The sequence below is a fragment of the Lissotriton vulgaris genome, unplaced genomic scaffold, assembly GCF_964263255.1.
Source record: "Lissotriton vulgaris unplaced genomic scaffold, aLisVul1.2 SCAFFOLD_719, whole genome shotgun sequence".
NCBI classification, from domain to species: domain Eukaryota; kingdom Metazoa; phylum Chordata; class Amphibia; order Caudata; family Salamandridae; genus Lissotriton; species Lissotriton vulgaris.
Window position 1 is genome coordinate 343,881 of NW_028243457.1, and position 13,865 is coordinate 357,745.

The 13,865-nt window shown below is 48.9% G+C and overlaps 1 protein-coding gene across 1 annotated transcript in view; it reads left to right on the plus strand.

The window, feature by feature from the left end:
- The window catches only part of LOC147668342 (dynein axonemal heavy chain 1-like), a gene marked incomplete at its 5' end in the record, with an annotated part of 387,636 nt that overhangs the window by 343,064 nt on the left and 30,707 nt on the right, over nucleotides 1-13,865 (plus strand). The window contains one exon of the mRNA XM_086948583.1: nucleotides 12,623-12,857. Coding sequence (XP_086804709.1) covers nucleotides 12,623-12,857 — 235 coding nt within the window. The remainder of the gene's footprint in view (nucleotides 1-12,622; nucleotides 12,858-13,865) is intronic.

A 13,865-nucleotide genomic window follows, 5' to 3' on the forward strand; every position in this document is an offset into this window, starting at 1 on the left:
CTTCAGATCGACCAGTTCCACTACCTCTCTCAGTTTCTCCCGCATTGGCAGTCCATAACATCGCACAGATGGGTATTAGACATCATTACACAGGGTCACACCCTGGAATTCTCGCAAAGGCCTCCAAATCGTCCACCCCTCTGCAGAGTTCATCAACACTTAGCTGCTCTCAAAGCAGAGGTCTTATCACTCATTCTGAAAGGAGCGATAGAGGAAGTACCACCAGACCAGCGGGGAACAGGTTTTTATTCACACTTCTTCCTTATAAGGAAAAGGCAGTCATCAAAATGGAGACAGGTACTGGACCTCAGAGATCTGAACACATACATAAAGAAGATTTCTTTCCGTATGCTATCCTTGCAGGAAATTCTGCTACTGCTTCGCAAAGGAGACTACATGGTCTCTCTAGACCTGCTGGAGGCGTACTTCCACATTCCGATACACAAAAAGCACAAAAAATATCTGCGATTCATGGTGGCGGGGCGCCATTACCAGTTCAGAGTTTTACCTTTCGGTCTGAAGTCTGCCCCCAGAGTTTTCACAAAATGCATGGCTCCTATAGCGGCGCATTTAAGGCAGCAAGGTCTACAGGTGTTTCCATACCTGGACGACTGGTTAGTAAAAGAACCATCGTTCCAAGCAACGCAGAGATCTCTACGGAAGTGCACGGATCTCTTCCAAAGACTAGGTCTTCGGATAAACAAAGAAAAATCATCTTTGGTTCCGACTTGTGCTCTGCAATTCTTAGGAGCAATCTTGAAAACACAAGAAATGAAGGCTTACCCTTCAGAGGAAAGGGTAACGAAAATCTTGAATCTGACTGCATCCCTAGCTGCAAAAAAGTCCACTTCCATCAGGATATTCAAATCATTACTGGGAATGATGTCCTCTTGCATTCCGCTGATCCCCAACTGCCGTTTACAGATGAGACCGTTACAGGAAGCCCTGGACAAGCAATGGGTCCAAGCCCTGGGTTCCTTCGACGACAAGCTGGTCATAACCTGTCAGATCAGGCGGGCAATGTCATGGTGGGGTATCAGGAGCAACCTAACAAAGGGCCTGTCATTCGAACCACAATCACCAAGCTACGTCATGACATCAGACGCTTCACTACGAGGTTGGGGGGCGCATCTGCAAGACCTGGAAATTCAAGGCCTTTGGTCTCCTCAAGAGGCGAAACGTCACATCAATCTCTTGGAATTAGAAGCGGTCTTCCTGGGCCTCCAGGCTTTCCTTCCCAGGATCCAAGGTTCATCGGTTTTAGTGCGGACAGACAGCACAACAACAATGTTTTACCTGCGCAAACAGGGTGGAACGAGATCAAAACCCTTGTCGATTCTGGCACAAAGAATTTGGAAATGGCTATTGTGTCAAAGCATAACGCTGCAAGTGGAACATGTTCCAGGAGTAGACAACATAAAAGCGGATCTGTTAAGCAGGTCATCCGACATTTGCCACGAGTGGGAAATCAGCCAGGTCCAGTTGAATCGGATTTTCAAAGTGTGGGGCAAACCAGGCCTGGACTTGTTTGCAACTCAGAGCAACAATAAATGCAGTCATTATGCCAGCAGGTTCCCTCAGCAAGATTCGAGGGGGAACGCACTCCAGCTCCGATGGACAGGGATGTTTGCCTATGCCTTCCCTCCCTTTCCCTTGATTCCCAGACTACTGAGGAAAATGAGATCAGAATCTTGCCAGATAATACTGATAGCCCCGGCCTGGCCGAGGCAGTTTTGGTATACAGAGCTTCTGCAGTTGTCGGTGGTACCAAGAATACAGCTCCCGATAACCAGGGATCTGATTTCCATGAACAGAGGCCAAGTACTTCATCCGCAACTGACCTCGCTAAGATTGTCTGCTTGGAACCTTTCGAGCACGAAATCCAGTCCCTAGATATCACTCCGGAATGTCGTGAAATACTGCAAAGTTCCGCAGCGCTGTCTACCAACAGGACATATATGGCAAAATGGAAGCGATTCTGTAGTTGGTGCGTTGCTAATGCAGTGCATCCCTTAACGTCCTCTGCTGAGCAAATCCTTCCTTATTTGCTGCATTTAGCCAGATCAGGACTGGCTCACTCATCTATTAAAGTCCATCTAGCAGCAATTTCCAGATATAGAAGATCACCAGGATGCCCTTCCTTGTGGTCTAACAGACTAATCAAAGAATTCTTGAAAGGGCTGTTCAGGAAGTTTCCTCCTGTCAAGCGTCCCCCACCTTCATGGCAGCTTAACACGGTATTGTCGCAGCTGATGAAAGCTCCTTTCGAGCCCATACACAAATCAGAATTGCAATTCTTGTCATGGAAAGTGGCATTACTGTTGGCGCTCACATCGGCCAGAAGAGTGAGCGAGATTCAAGCTTTTTCTATATTGGACCCCTTCATTCAATTCAGGCCGGATAAGGTGATGCTAAGAACTAACCCTAAATTTGTGCCTAAAATACCCTCTTATTTTCATCTGAATGAACCTGTTATCCTGCCTACATATTTTAAAATCCATCCACAGCGGCTGAAAAAGCTCTGCATACTTTGGATATTGGCAGATGCCTAAAATTTTACATTGAAAAGACAAAAAGCTTTCGCAAATCAAACCAACTGTTTGTTGCTTACTCAGGGGTCAGAAAAGGGCTGGCCCTTTCACGTTCCTCCATATCCAGATGGATCGCTTCTGCTATTGGCTACTGTCATGAGAAAGCAGGAAGACCTCTCGACAGGAAAGTCCGTGCCCATGATACGCGGAAAATGGCGACGTCTTCTGAATTGCTAGCAGGAGTACCTCTTCCAGACATATGTAGAGCAGCAACCTGGTTGACTGCTCATACATTCACCAAGCATTACTGTCTGGACACGGAATGGAAAGCAGACGCAGCAGTGGGACAGGCAGTTCTGCGACATCTCTTTAAATAAGGTACATGTTGATGAATTGTATTCTGCAAACTTTCTTTTACTATATAATATGTTTTTTCTCTTTACGCAAATAATTATAGTGGCAATGTTTAATTGATCATGCCTTGGTATTGTGAAAAGTTCTTTTTAATAGAAGCAATTTATGGCACACAGCCCCGAGATAGGAAAGGGGTCTAGCCTAGAAACGCTCTAACTACAGGAACTGCTATCTACTCTGATACAAGCATGTGAATCTATGAAAGATTGAATACTGGAGAAAGAACTAGTTACTTACCTGTACACTATGGTTCACCAGTATTATCTTTCATAGATTCACATGCGCCCGCCCGCCTCCCCGTTTCCTTTAGGTAGACCACCTTTTATCTCTGGTTTTCCTGTATAGCTCACTCTTGGGCGGTAGGAAATCTGAGGTATGGTGGCTCTGCTGGGAATGGTGTAGGCTGGGGCTGGTTGCTGATTGGCTGTAGTTTGGGCCACATAATGAGGAGGAGAGGTTACCCTCTGGTTTCACTACTCTATGGTTTCAGGCAGTTTTTTCTTCTACTGCTATGATTATTATTTACCGGGAGACTCCCACCATGACGACGGGGAAGATACAAGCATGTGAATCTATGAAAGATAATACTGGAGAACCATAGTGTACAGGTAAGTAACTAGTTCTATCTGCCAGCTGATACACAGTTGAACTCAGGCTGAAAAAACACCACTGCAAGCAACTGAAGAGCAAATGGAGAAGAAGTTGAGACACCTAAGATAAAGACATCTTCAAATCAGCCCTAAGACACTCTTGTAGATCGCATAGATGCCAGCACTAACAGCAGCAAGGAAACCTTCACCATTATCAAAGATTTCAACGTGTTTCCTGCCGCCACCAGCAACATCACCCACTCACCGGACCTTTGCAATGATCTTTTGGATTTCTTCTGTCACAAAATCACCTTTGTATACAGCATCTTTGACCCTCTCACAACTCAACTTCCCATCATGGCCAGTCAATGAACCCTGACCTTGTGGCATGCTAGTTCCAGATACACACACATGCTCAATTCAAACTCATCTTATACACATTCAAGTCACTACACAACTCAGGCCTAACCTACCTGAACATTCGCGTCTCCTTCCACCAACCAATCAGACACCTCCGCTCCATAGGACTTCTACTAACCCACATCCCACACATACATGCTACTAGATTTTGAGGATGGGTGTTCTCTTACATTCCCCCTAAAGAGTGAAACGACCTCCAACTGCACACCAGAGTCTACTCTCTCCTTAAATTCTACAAGATGAAAACCTGTCTTTTCAATTAACCCATCTACCATAGGCATGGCTAGGCACACACATACGCTCCGTATCAGGATAGCCTCGTGTGTGATTGTGCATTCACGTAACTTAAGATCCTCTGAAGTCAATAGCTACACTTCATCTACTGACATCTCGTCGTAAACCCTCCTGGTTATAAATGTTGTAGTACAATGAAGTGGGGACATGTCACAAGCCAGCACTTTGCAAATCAATCAAATAAATAAATAACTAAATAGTTCACCACCTCTTTGGGCAGTTTATTCTTTTGTGTGAAGTATCCATCCTTTTCACTTTTTGAAGCATGGGGAGATCTTTGACAAGGAGTATGGGGAATAGTACCAGCAATACTAGTAACAGTAAATCATCTTTTTTTACACGTACACGATCACTAGATTCTGCTAATATTTTGACTCTGCACATTGCAAATTCACTAATTAACTTCTTATTGCATGTATTTCCCTCAAAGTGTGACAGGAAATTAAAAGACTCCTCGTGCGAGGACTGGCAGTTACATGTAAAATAACTTTGTTTAATTTCTCAAGTGAAGGCACAACCTGGCATATCTTTCGTACTGAGTGAGCGCCGATGAGAGAGTGCCTGCTCCCTGAGAGACTTTTAAATGATATTACACCGCAGAGATAGGAAGGGAAAGTATTGTGAAAGGATGAGGTTGGGCCAGCCTAGTGCCGCCATGTAAATTCCATAGTTCCTTGTATGTAGTTGAGGAGACAGGATATGTAGTGAAGACCAGTTTTCCTAAGGAGCATGGGTTCATGGATAATGGTTTTCTCTAGGGGCCTTCCATTTTTTTACATTTTAGGATTGTGATGTTTTGAAGAGCTTCAAGCTTACCACCCGTTTTGCCGTAGTCGTGCCGAAACTGAACAACCTGTTTGTAACTAGAAAAAAGCTTTGGGGAGGAGGGTTTGAGCAGGGGCATCCCTCCATTTTTGTTAAGTTCACTATATCTTATGGTGTCTGAGGTCAAAGCATCTGAAAGAAGCAGGTTAGTATTAGATTCCTTACCTTAGAATATCCCCAAGCGTCAGACTGTATCCGGAAACTTTTGCGTAGCAGTACCCTTGCGCGTCGGTAGGCGTCGTCTGCGGTTCCGCGTCCGTCATCGGCGTCGTTGGCGCCGGGATGACGTCGCCGGAGTACTTGGACGCCGCCCTCGCGCGCTGACGTCAGTTCTTCTTTTTTCCGCGCCAGCAAGCGCCGATCCGGAAAAAGTTGTACCCTTAGTCAATTTTTGACTTACTTTTTCGATCCTTTTTGATCATCTTTCGAAGTCTTTCGACTCCGGCGGTGCTGGTAGGGATGCCCGGGTTCAAACCCTGCGTCGATTGCAACCGACTGATGTCGGTTACCGACCCCCATCGCCGGTTCCTTCACTGTCTGGCCCCGACCATGACGGCAAGTCCTGCTCCGACTGCCTGGCCTAGACGTCCAAAGCTAGACGGGAGCGGTCCCGCAACCGACTCGAGCTCCGGTAGTCAGCCCCGCACCGCTCGAGGTCCCGGTCCGGAAGGAGGTCGAGGGACCGGTCGCAAGCCGGAGTCACCACAGTTCTGGGAGTCGTCACCAGTCTTCGGGCTTGAAGTCCTCAGGTAAGAGGCACAAGAAGTCGAAGAGGCGTCATCGCTCTTCTGACTCCCCCCGACGCTCGCGCGACGGGGCCGGGGGTTCGGGCGACACCTCCGCCGGAGCTGCAGGCGTCGTGGCCTGCTCCATACCCACCGGTCCCTGGGCAGAACGCGATGCCGGAGGAAATCGAGGTTGCTCACTCCTTCGTCGGGTTCCGCTGCGCCTTCGACTGGGTCCTCAAGCGGGCCGGGTGCTTCAGCCGTCGGTGACTTCGGTCCCGACGCCGCAGGGCCCCACCGGATCTGGCTCCGGATCCGGGTCGTCGCTGGTCGACCTCACGACCTCGCCGGCGCCAGCCCAAAGGGTGTCGCCCCCGGCGCCATCCCAGGATGATGCCGTCCCCGGTCCTACCCTCGATTCGGGTCCGGCGTCGGAGCGGCGCCGCTCTGCACCGTATTCAACGCTGCTTGGAGATTTCCATTTCTATGACCCGGCCCCATCCTTTCAACCTGAGTACCAGGTGATGGGTGGCGAGGAGGATTGGGAGGGGTCCGAGGACCCTCTGGCACGTGAGTGCCAGTCTTCTCAGGACCGGGCAGGTGAGCATGGTGAGGCCAGTGGTCTGGACACCTACCCAGACACTGGTTTTGTCTCCCCTCCTACCGTGGCTACGGAGGAGAGGGCTGCCTATAGTGTGGTGCTGACATGGGCTGCCAAGGCCTTGGGCCTTGAGCTCCCCGTCGCGGCCGTGTCCTTAAACCGCAGGCAAGCTCGGCCGAGCCTCTGCTGCCTTTTAATGAGGCCTTGTCAGACGTTCTTCTGGGCACTTAGTCCAAGCCCGCTACAGGTCCGCCTGTAGATAGGAACGTGGCCATGCGCCACCGCCCGGCTGCAGGCGACCCTTGCTTCCTGTCCACCCATCCCACCCCCGAGAGCCTGGTCATCCAGGCCTCTAACTCCCAGACCGCATTCCCTACGGCTCCCCAGATCGGGAATCCAAGAGGTATGAGCAATACGGGAAAAAGGTATTCTCCTCCCTGAGTTTGGAGTTGCGGTCAGTCAACACTGCATGCATCTCGGGCCATTACACCCACTCTCTGTGGGACACGGTCGCGGACGTGCTGCCACAATGTCCGGAGGAGGCCCAGACTAAACTCGCCCAAGCCCTTGCGGAGGGTCGAGATGCGGCACAGTATTCCATCCAGTGAGGGCTGGATACCATGGACTCACTGGGCAGAGCGATGGCAACGACAGTGGCGATTCGTCGTCATGCCTGGTTGAGGTCCGCAAACTTTTCGACTGATGTCCAAACACCCTTATGGACATGCCGTATGATGGCCGTCGCCTCTTTGGCGACAAGGCAGACCATGCTCTTGAGCGCTTTAAGGACTCCAGGGCTACGGCCAAGTCCTTGGGCCTCTCGGCCCCGCCAGCAAACAGCTGCTTTTTGCTCCTTTCGTGGCCAAGGAAGGGGCGCCCCCACACGTCCTGCCAGCCACGGGCCGCAGACTACCATCCAGCACGGTGGCGGACGTGGAAACGGCCGTGGCGACGGACGGGGACAACAGCGAGGCCAGTCCACACCTACCCCTGCAGCATCCACCTCAAAACCCTCCTAGTCCGAGCTTTCAGGCCCATGTAATGCCAGTGAGGGGCAGGGTTCGCCATCACCACCTCCACTGGCGCACTGTCACATCGGACAGGTGGGTGCTGCAAATCGTCCGAAGGGGCTACTCCCTCCCCTTCGAGGCGTCCCCTCCAGCCATGCCACCGCAGTACAACCGCGTGTCGGGGATCACTTGAAACTTCTACAAGAGGAAGTTATGGCCCTCTTGGCCAAGGGGGCCATCGAACGCGTTCCTGGGCCAGAAGTAGGGTGTGGTTGTTACTCCCACTACTTTCTGGTACCCAAGAAGGGCAAAGGGGGCATACGCCCTATCTTGGACCTGCAGAACGTCAACGGTTTCCTCCGGAAGGAGTTCAAGATGCTGACACTGGCTCAGGTCTTAGCTGCCTGGACCCGGGAGACTGGATGGTAGCGTTGGACTTGCAGGACGCTTATTTTCATGTCCCCGTCCTGCCGGCCCACCGGCGTTACCTGCGGTTCACGGTAGGCCACAAGCACTTTCAGTTTACCGTGCTCCCCTTCGGCCTTACCAGCGCCCCACGGGTGTTCACAAAAGTGATGGCGGTGGTCGCAGCTCATCTGCGCAGGTTAGGGGTTTCAGTCTTCCCCTACCTCGACGACTGGTTGTTGAAGGCCGGCTCGCCCCAGACAGTCGTCAGCCACCTCCAGACGACGGCAGACCTCTTGCACCAGCTGGGGTTCTCCATCAATGTGCCAAAGTCACACCTGTGTCCCTCTCAGAAGCTCCTCTTCATCGGAGCGGTTCTAGACTCAGCGCAGTTTCGGGTTTATCCTCCCAAACAGCGGGTTCGGGATATTCAGGCTCTGATTCCGACCTTTCAGCCCATATCCCTAGTCTCGGTCAGGTTGACGCAGCGGCTTCTGGGGCTGATGGTCTCCTGCATCCTTCTGGTGCATCACGCCAGGTGGCGGATGCGGGCTCTGCAGTGTTACCTGAAGTTTGCACCAGGGCAACTTGTCCAACCATGTCTTGATCTCGGAGGGCACTGCAAGACAGTTGCATTGGTGGCTCACGGAGATCCCTCTCACAACCCCAACCAGAGCACCTAGTTGTGACGGACACGTCCCTCCAGGGCTGGGGGGGCCACATGGGAGAGGCAGAGATCAGAGGCCTCTGGTCTCCGGCGGAGTCCCGGCTCCACATCAACCTTCTGGAGCTGCGGGCGATCCGGCTTGCACTGAAGGCATTCCTCCCCTCTGTCCGGGGGAGTGTAGTGCAGGTGTTCACGGACAGCACCACTGCCATGTGGTACTCCAGCAAACAGGGCGGGGTGGGGTCGTGGACCCTATGCCAGGAGGCTTTACGCCTCTGGCAGTGGCTGGAACATCAGGGCGTGACCCTGGTGGTTCAACACCTGGAAGGTTCCCTGAATGCCAGGGCGGACAAACTTAGCCTTCGGTGCATGATGGATCACGAATGGCGTCTGAACTCGGACGTGGCGCAAGGTCTCTTTCAACAGTGAGGAGAGCCTTGGTTAGATATATTCGCCACAGAAGAGAATACGCAATGTCATCAGTTCTGCGCGTTGGAATTTCCAAGGCGGCACTCGCTCGGAGACGCTTTTCGTCGCGAGTGGAGCTGCGGTCTGTTGTTCACCTTTCCGCCTATACCACTTCTGCCCAAAGTGCTGAAGAAGATCAGACGCGACCGGGCCCAAGTTATCCTTGTGGCTCCGGACTGGGCACGAAGATACTAGTATCCCGAGCTACTCAGCATGTCTGTTGGACCCCTGATTCGTCGACCTCTTCAAGAGGACCTTCTGTCGCAGCAGCAGGGGACAGTCCTCCACCCGAACCTGTCCAGTCTCCACCTCCATGCTTGGAGATTGAGCGGCGACAGTTGAGGCCATTTGACTTGCCTCCTGAAGTTTGTAATGTAATTCTGGCAGCCAGGCGTCCCTCCACAAAGTCGGTATATGCCTGCTGGTGGAACAGATTTGTGGCAAGGTTCACAGCAAAGGCTGTGGATCCACTCTCTGCCCCCATTTCTGAGGTTCTCCTCTACCTTCTTTCTCTTGCCCAGCAGGGCTCTGCTGTAGGCACTATCAAGGGCTACCTTTCTGCTTTTTCCGCCTTCTTAAGGCTACCTGATCATCCTTCTTTGTTCAAGTGCCCGATTGTAAATAGGTTCTTGAAGGGCATCACTCATATGTTCCCCCCTGTTCCTTTCGTGATACCCCAGTGGGACTTGAACCTGGTTCTGACTTACCTGATGTGCGCTCCTTTTGAGCCGCTTCATAACTGTCCTCTCCGTCTTCTTACACTCAAGACTGCTTTCCTGGTTGCCATCACCTCTGCCAGGAGAGTGAGTGAGCTCCAGGCTCTTTCCTCCTAGCCTCCTTTCCTTTCTGTCCATCCGAACAAGGTTGTGTTGCGGACAAGACCCTCTTTCCTGCCCAAGGTAGTCACAGCCTTCCACATCGGGCAGTCCATCACCTTGCCCACCTTCTTTCCGCCTCCGCAACCCTCTAAAGAGGAAGAGCGGCTCCACCGTCTGGACCCAAAACGTGCGCTCTCATACTATCTGGACCGCACACACCAGTTCCGGGTGGATGACCAACTCTTTGTTGGTTACATGGGCGCTAAGAAGGGACGGGCGGTGCACAAACGGACCATCTCTTGGTGGGTTGTGTTGTGTATCAAGGCATGCTACTCTTTGGCTAAGCAGGAGCCTCCTGTTGGGCTGAGGGCCCATTCCACTCGGGCCACAGCGGCTACTACTGCCCTGGGCCGGGGAGTACCCTTGCAGGACATCTGTCAAGCAGCTATGTGGGCCTCGCTGCACACGTTCGCAAGACACTACTGCCTGAACAGCAAAGTCCGGAGGGATGGCTTCTTTGGTTGTTCCGTCCTCCAGGACTTTCTGGTGTGATTATTGATTCACAGACCCACCACCGGGGTTGGTGTTGCTGGGGTATCTATTCTAAGGTAAGGAATCTAATATTAACCTGTTTCTTTCAGATGCACAAGTTACTTACCTTTGGTAACGATATATCTGTAAGAAACAGTAATTAGTATTAGATTCCTTACCGCCCCACCCATCCTCCCCGTTCTGCAAACCGATATCTAGGGTTAAGGTCATCCCCTTTCAGGGCCCTAGTTTCAAGGCACCAGTGTTGGTTTTATCATGGCTCTGCGTTTCTGGCGCGGAAAACCTGTGTATAAGAACTGATGTCAGCGCGCGAGGGCGGCGTCTAAGTACTCCGGCGACGTCATCCCTGTGCAAACGACGACGGACGCGGAGCCGCAGACGACCCCTACCGACGCACAAGGGTACTGCTACGCAAAAGTTTCCGGATCCAGTCTGAAACCTTGGGATATTCTAAGGTAAGGAATCTAATACTAACTACTGTTTCTTACAGATATATTGTTACCGAAGGTAAGTAGCTTGTGCTTCAGGGAGAGAGCGGATTACTCCAGCAACCCTAATGCCTTGAAGACTTCTGTCTAACTGAGTGCAAGAACAGTACTTGGCACAGATCTCAACCATAAGGTTGGAGGTTGTGTGTGGCATATGATTAATGGAGCCGAGTGTTGTGTAGCGCTGGCTGGAAGTCTGAATTCATCGGACATCACTAATGTATGTGGTGCATAGCTTGGAAGCAGAAGAGAGGCTGCTGAAACAATGGGAAACGGTTATGATCACCCATCCCAAGGACTATGTATGTCCTGGCTGAGGATCAGAGTCAGCTGATCTCCTGTGGGCCTACAGGATAACACTAAGGGCACCAAAATGACTCTTCCAGTGGAAGATTCTTTGCTGGAACTTGGAAGTGAGTGACCAAGCCAACTCCCAGAATGGGGACCTTCAGTGGAAGGCAAGGAACTCTGGTGCAAACACCAAAAACCGAATTTGCAACTGGGAGGGAGAACACTGCCCACTGACTTAGTCAGACTTGGAAGAACCGGAAGAGACTGTCTGCTGGTGCTGCCCAAGCCGGAAACCCTCCTAAGGAACTCTGAAGTTTGGCAGCTTTGAATTGTACGTGACTGCACAAGGTGACTGACTCTTATCCAGAACCACCAGTCTGACTGAAGGGAAGAGGCAGCCTGGATCTGGGAGTTGAGCAAGCTTCCCAACCATTGCAATTTATAAATGTGGGGTTTGGGCTAAATGTATTCTTTTGATAAATGATCACAATTGTCTACGAGCGTTTTAATGGGTGTACCAGGTAAAAGTGCTAAGTAAGAACATTCCTTTATTGACTATGAGATGGGGATGACCGTGAAAGATGTTAATGCTTAATATTAGTTGAACCGCTCTAAAGTTCCTTAATAGTGTCATAGAGTCTTATAAATAAAGAATTTGTATTTGAAAAGTAGCCATAACTTGAATGGAATGATAATCATTTGTGGAAGGAAAATATACATTGTTACTTTGTTCTTTCCAGTGGAAATGTATAAAAAGGTAAGTGGATCAGGATAAATACGGAAATCACAGTTAAAATCATGTGATATGGAATTTGCTTCTCATTTAAAGGTAACATATAGATAGTGAACCTTTTAAAGAATAAATATATCAGTGTTGATAAAAATATAATTGCCCAATAAATGTTAAGTTCTGTATCCTGGAAAAAATGGAAAAAGCAGCTGATAGATGAGAACTGTATAACTGAATAATCAGTGATGAGGAATGTTTAATTGAATAGTAAGTGATGCATGTCATGTAGGCATAAATTCCCTCACCAAACGTTCCACTGCACAAAGCATTCTTTCAATAACGCATTTGTTTCTGTTTGGTGCTATTATGTTGAAATATTTTGAGTTGTAAGTATGAAATAAATGATTTTTATTTTTAACTTTAATAGTTATTGCTGTGTTGTAGTAAAAATTCCAGACTCATTAATCTGTGATAAGTCTGTGTCTTGTGGACACTGGTGACCTTAAGCATTCTCTGGGACTATTGAGATGTGCCAAGAAGGACTGTAAATGTGTCAGCCTAGGAGTGACCATTTTCAAGAAATGTTTTGCCTAAATTGATGTTAGCTGGCAGAAGATATTGATCTGGGACTACTTTATGAGTAAGAACGTCATCACTAATTTGGTATGGAGTGCCGGTGACCCGGTGACCTTGTAGGAAAGATGATGTTTGGCAATATGCAGATGACAGGGTTGGTGGCATGCTTTGAATGGTTCTCTAAATGTATGCTACTTTCATCCCATTTCATAATAAGGTCCTGAAAAAACCTGTGTCAGAGCTGCTGGAACGACCAGCCCTGGGCTGCTATATTCATGGATTGTTTTTAGAAGGTGCTCGCTGGGATCTGGAATTGAATGAGCTATCAGAATCGCGGCCCAAAGAACTTTACACCGAGATGGCGGTTCTCTGGTTAATTCCTATTCCAAACCGCCTTCCCCCAAAAACAGGATTTTACATGTGCCCGATCTACAAGACCTTAACAAGAGCAGGTAAGAGATGAAGTGCTTTTTGAGGGTTTACCGACTGATTTTATAGAATTTAAGAAGAAGAAAACATAAAAATAACTGATAGTATACTGGATTTTCCCAATTTTGGAGTTACTGTAACCAATATTGGTAACTCCCGGGTGGGAAAATATCAATCCATTTTCTGGGCTTCTCGTAACGAAGGCCTAAGTCTTTCCAATATTGATATTCATCTGAAAAGAACTCAAATTAATGACCACGTTGTACAGCTCTCCTTTCTTCTTAAGTGGTCGTGAATGGACTATCAGATGGGTATTTCTAATTCTGTCACTTAAAAATTTTTTGCGCCGTCCCTGTGCTTGTGTCCGTCTCCACATGTGTAAACCACTTTAAGTTCACTCAAGGTTTACATTAAGGGAAGTGAATAGCAAGGTGACTAAAGTAAAATGGGTACCACTTTTAGTACCAGAAGCCACATTGGAAACTTCTGCTGTGCTGAAATACTATAGCAAAGGAAGAAGAATATTATGGAGAAGAAGAAAATAAGGTCAAATAATTTAGATCTATATTGCAGTGGTTTGGATACTGGTGTTCATATAGTATCAATTAAAAAATTGTTCTGGTATTGAAGGATGAGTCTCAACCTTGGATACATATATATTGGTTTCAATAAATAGTTCCAATTCCAAACACGGTCTTCAACACAAGTATTTGACATCCCATTCAAGAAGGATAGGTCTCATTCACTTCATGTTATTTTCATCTGTGTTATAGTCTCATATTTGCTCAAACAGAATGCTCCCTCCCTCTCACCAAATTTAAATTAGAGTTTTAGGTACCCATGTATGTTGCTCGTAATTGAAAACATTTTTACCATTTAAAACATTGCAAATCCTTGCAATGGCCTAATACATAGAGCATTATTCCAGGGTATACATAGATCTTTCTAGAAGCACTGGGACAATCTTGCCTGTGGGTTTAGCTATTAGGAACCAACTGCTCAGGCAGATGGGCAAGCAGCTTTTTTTGTGG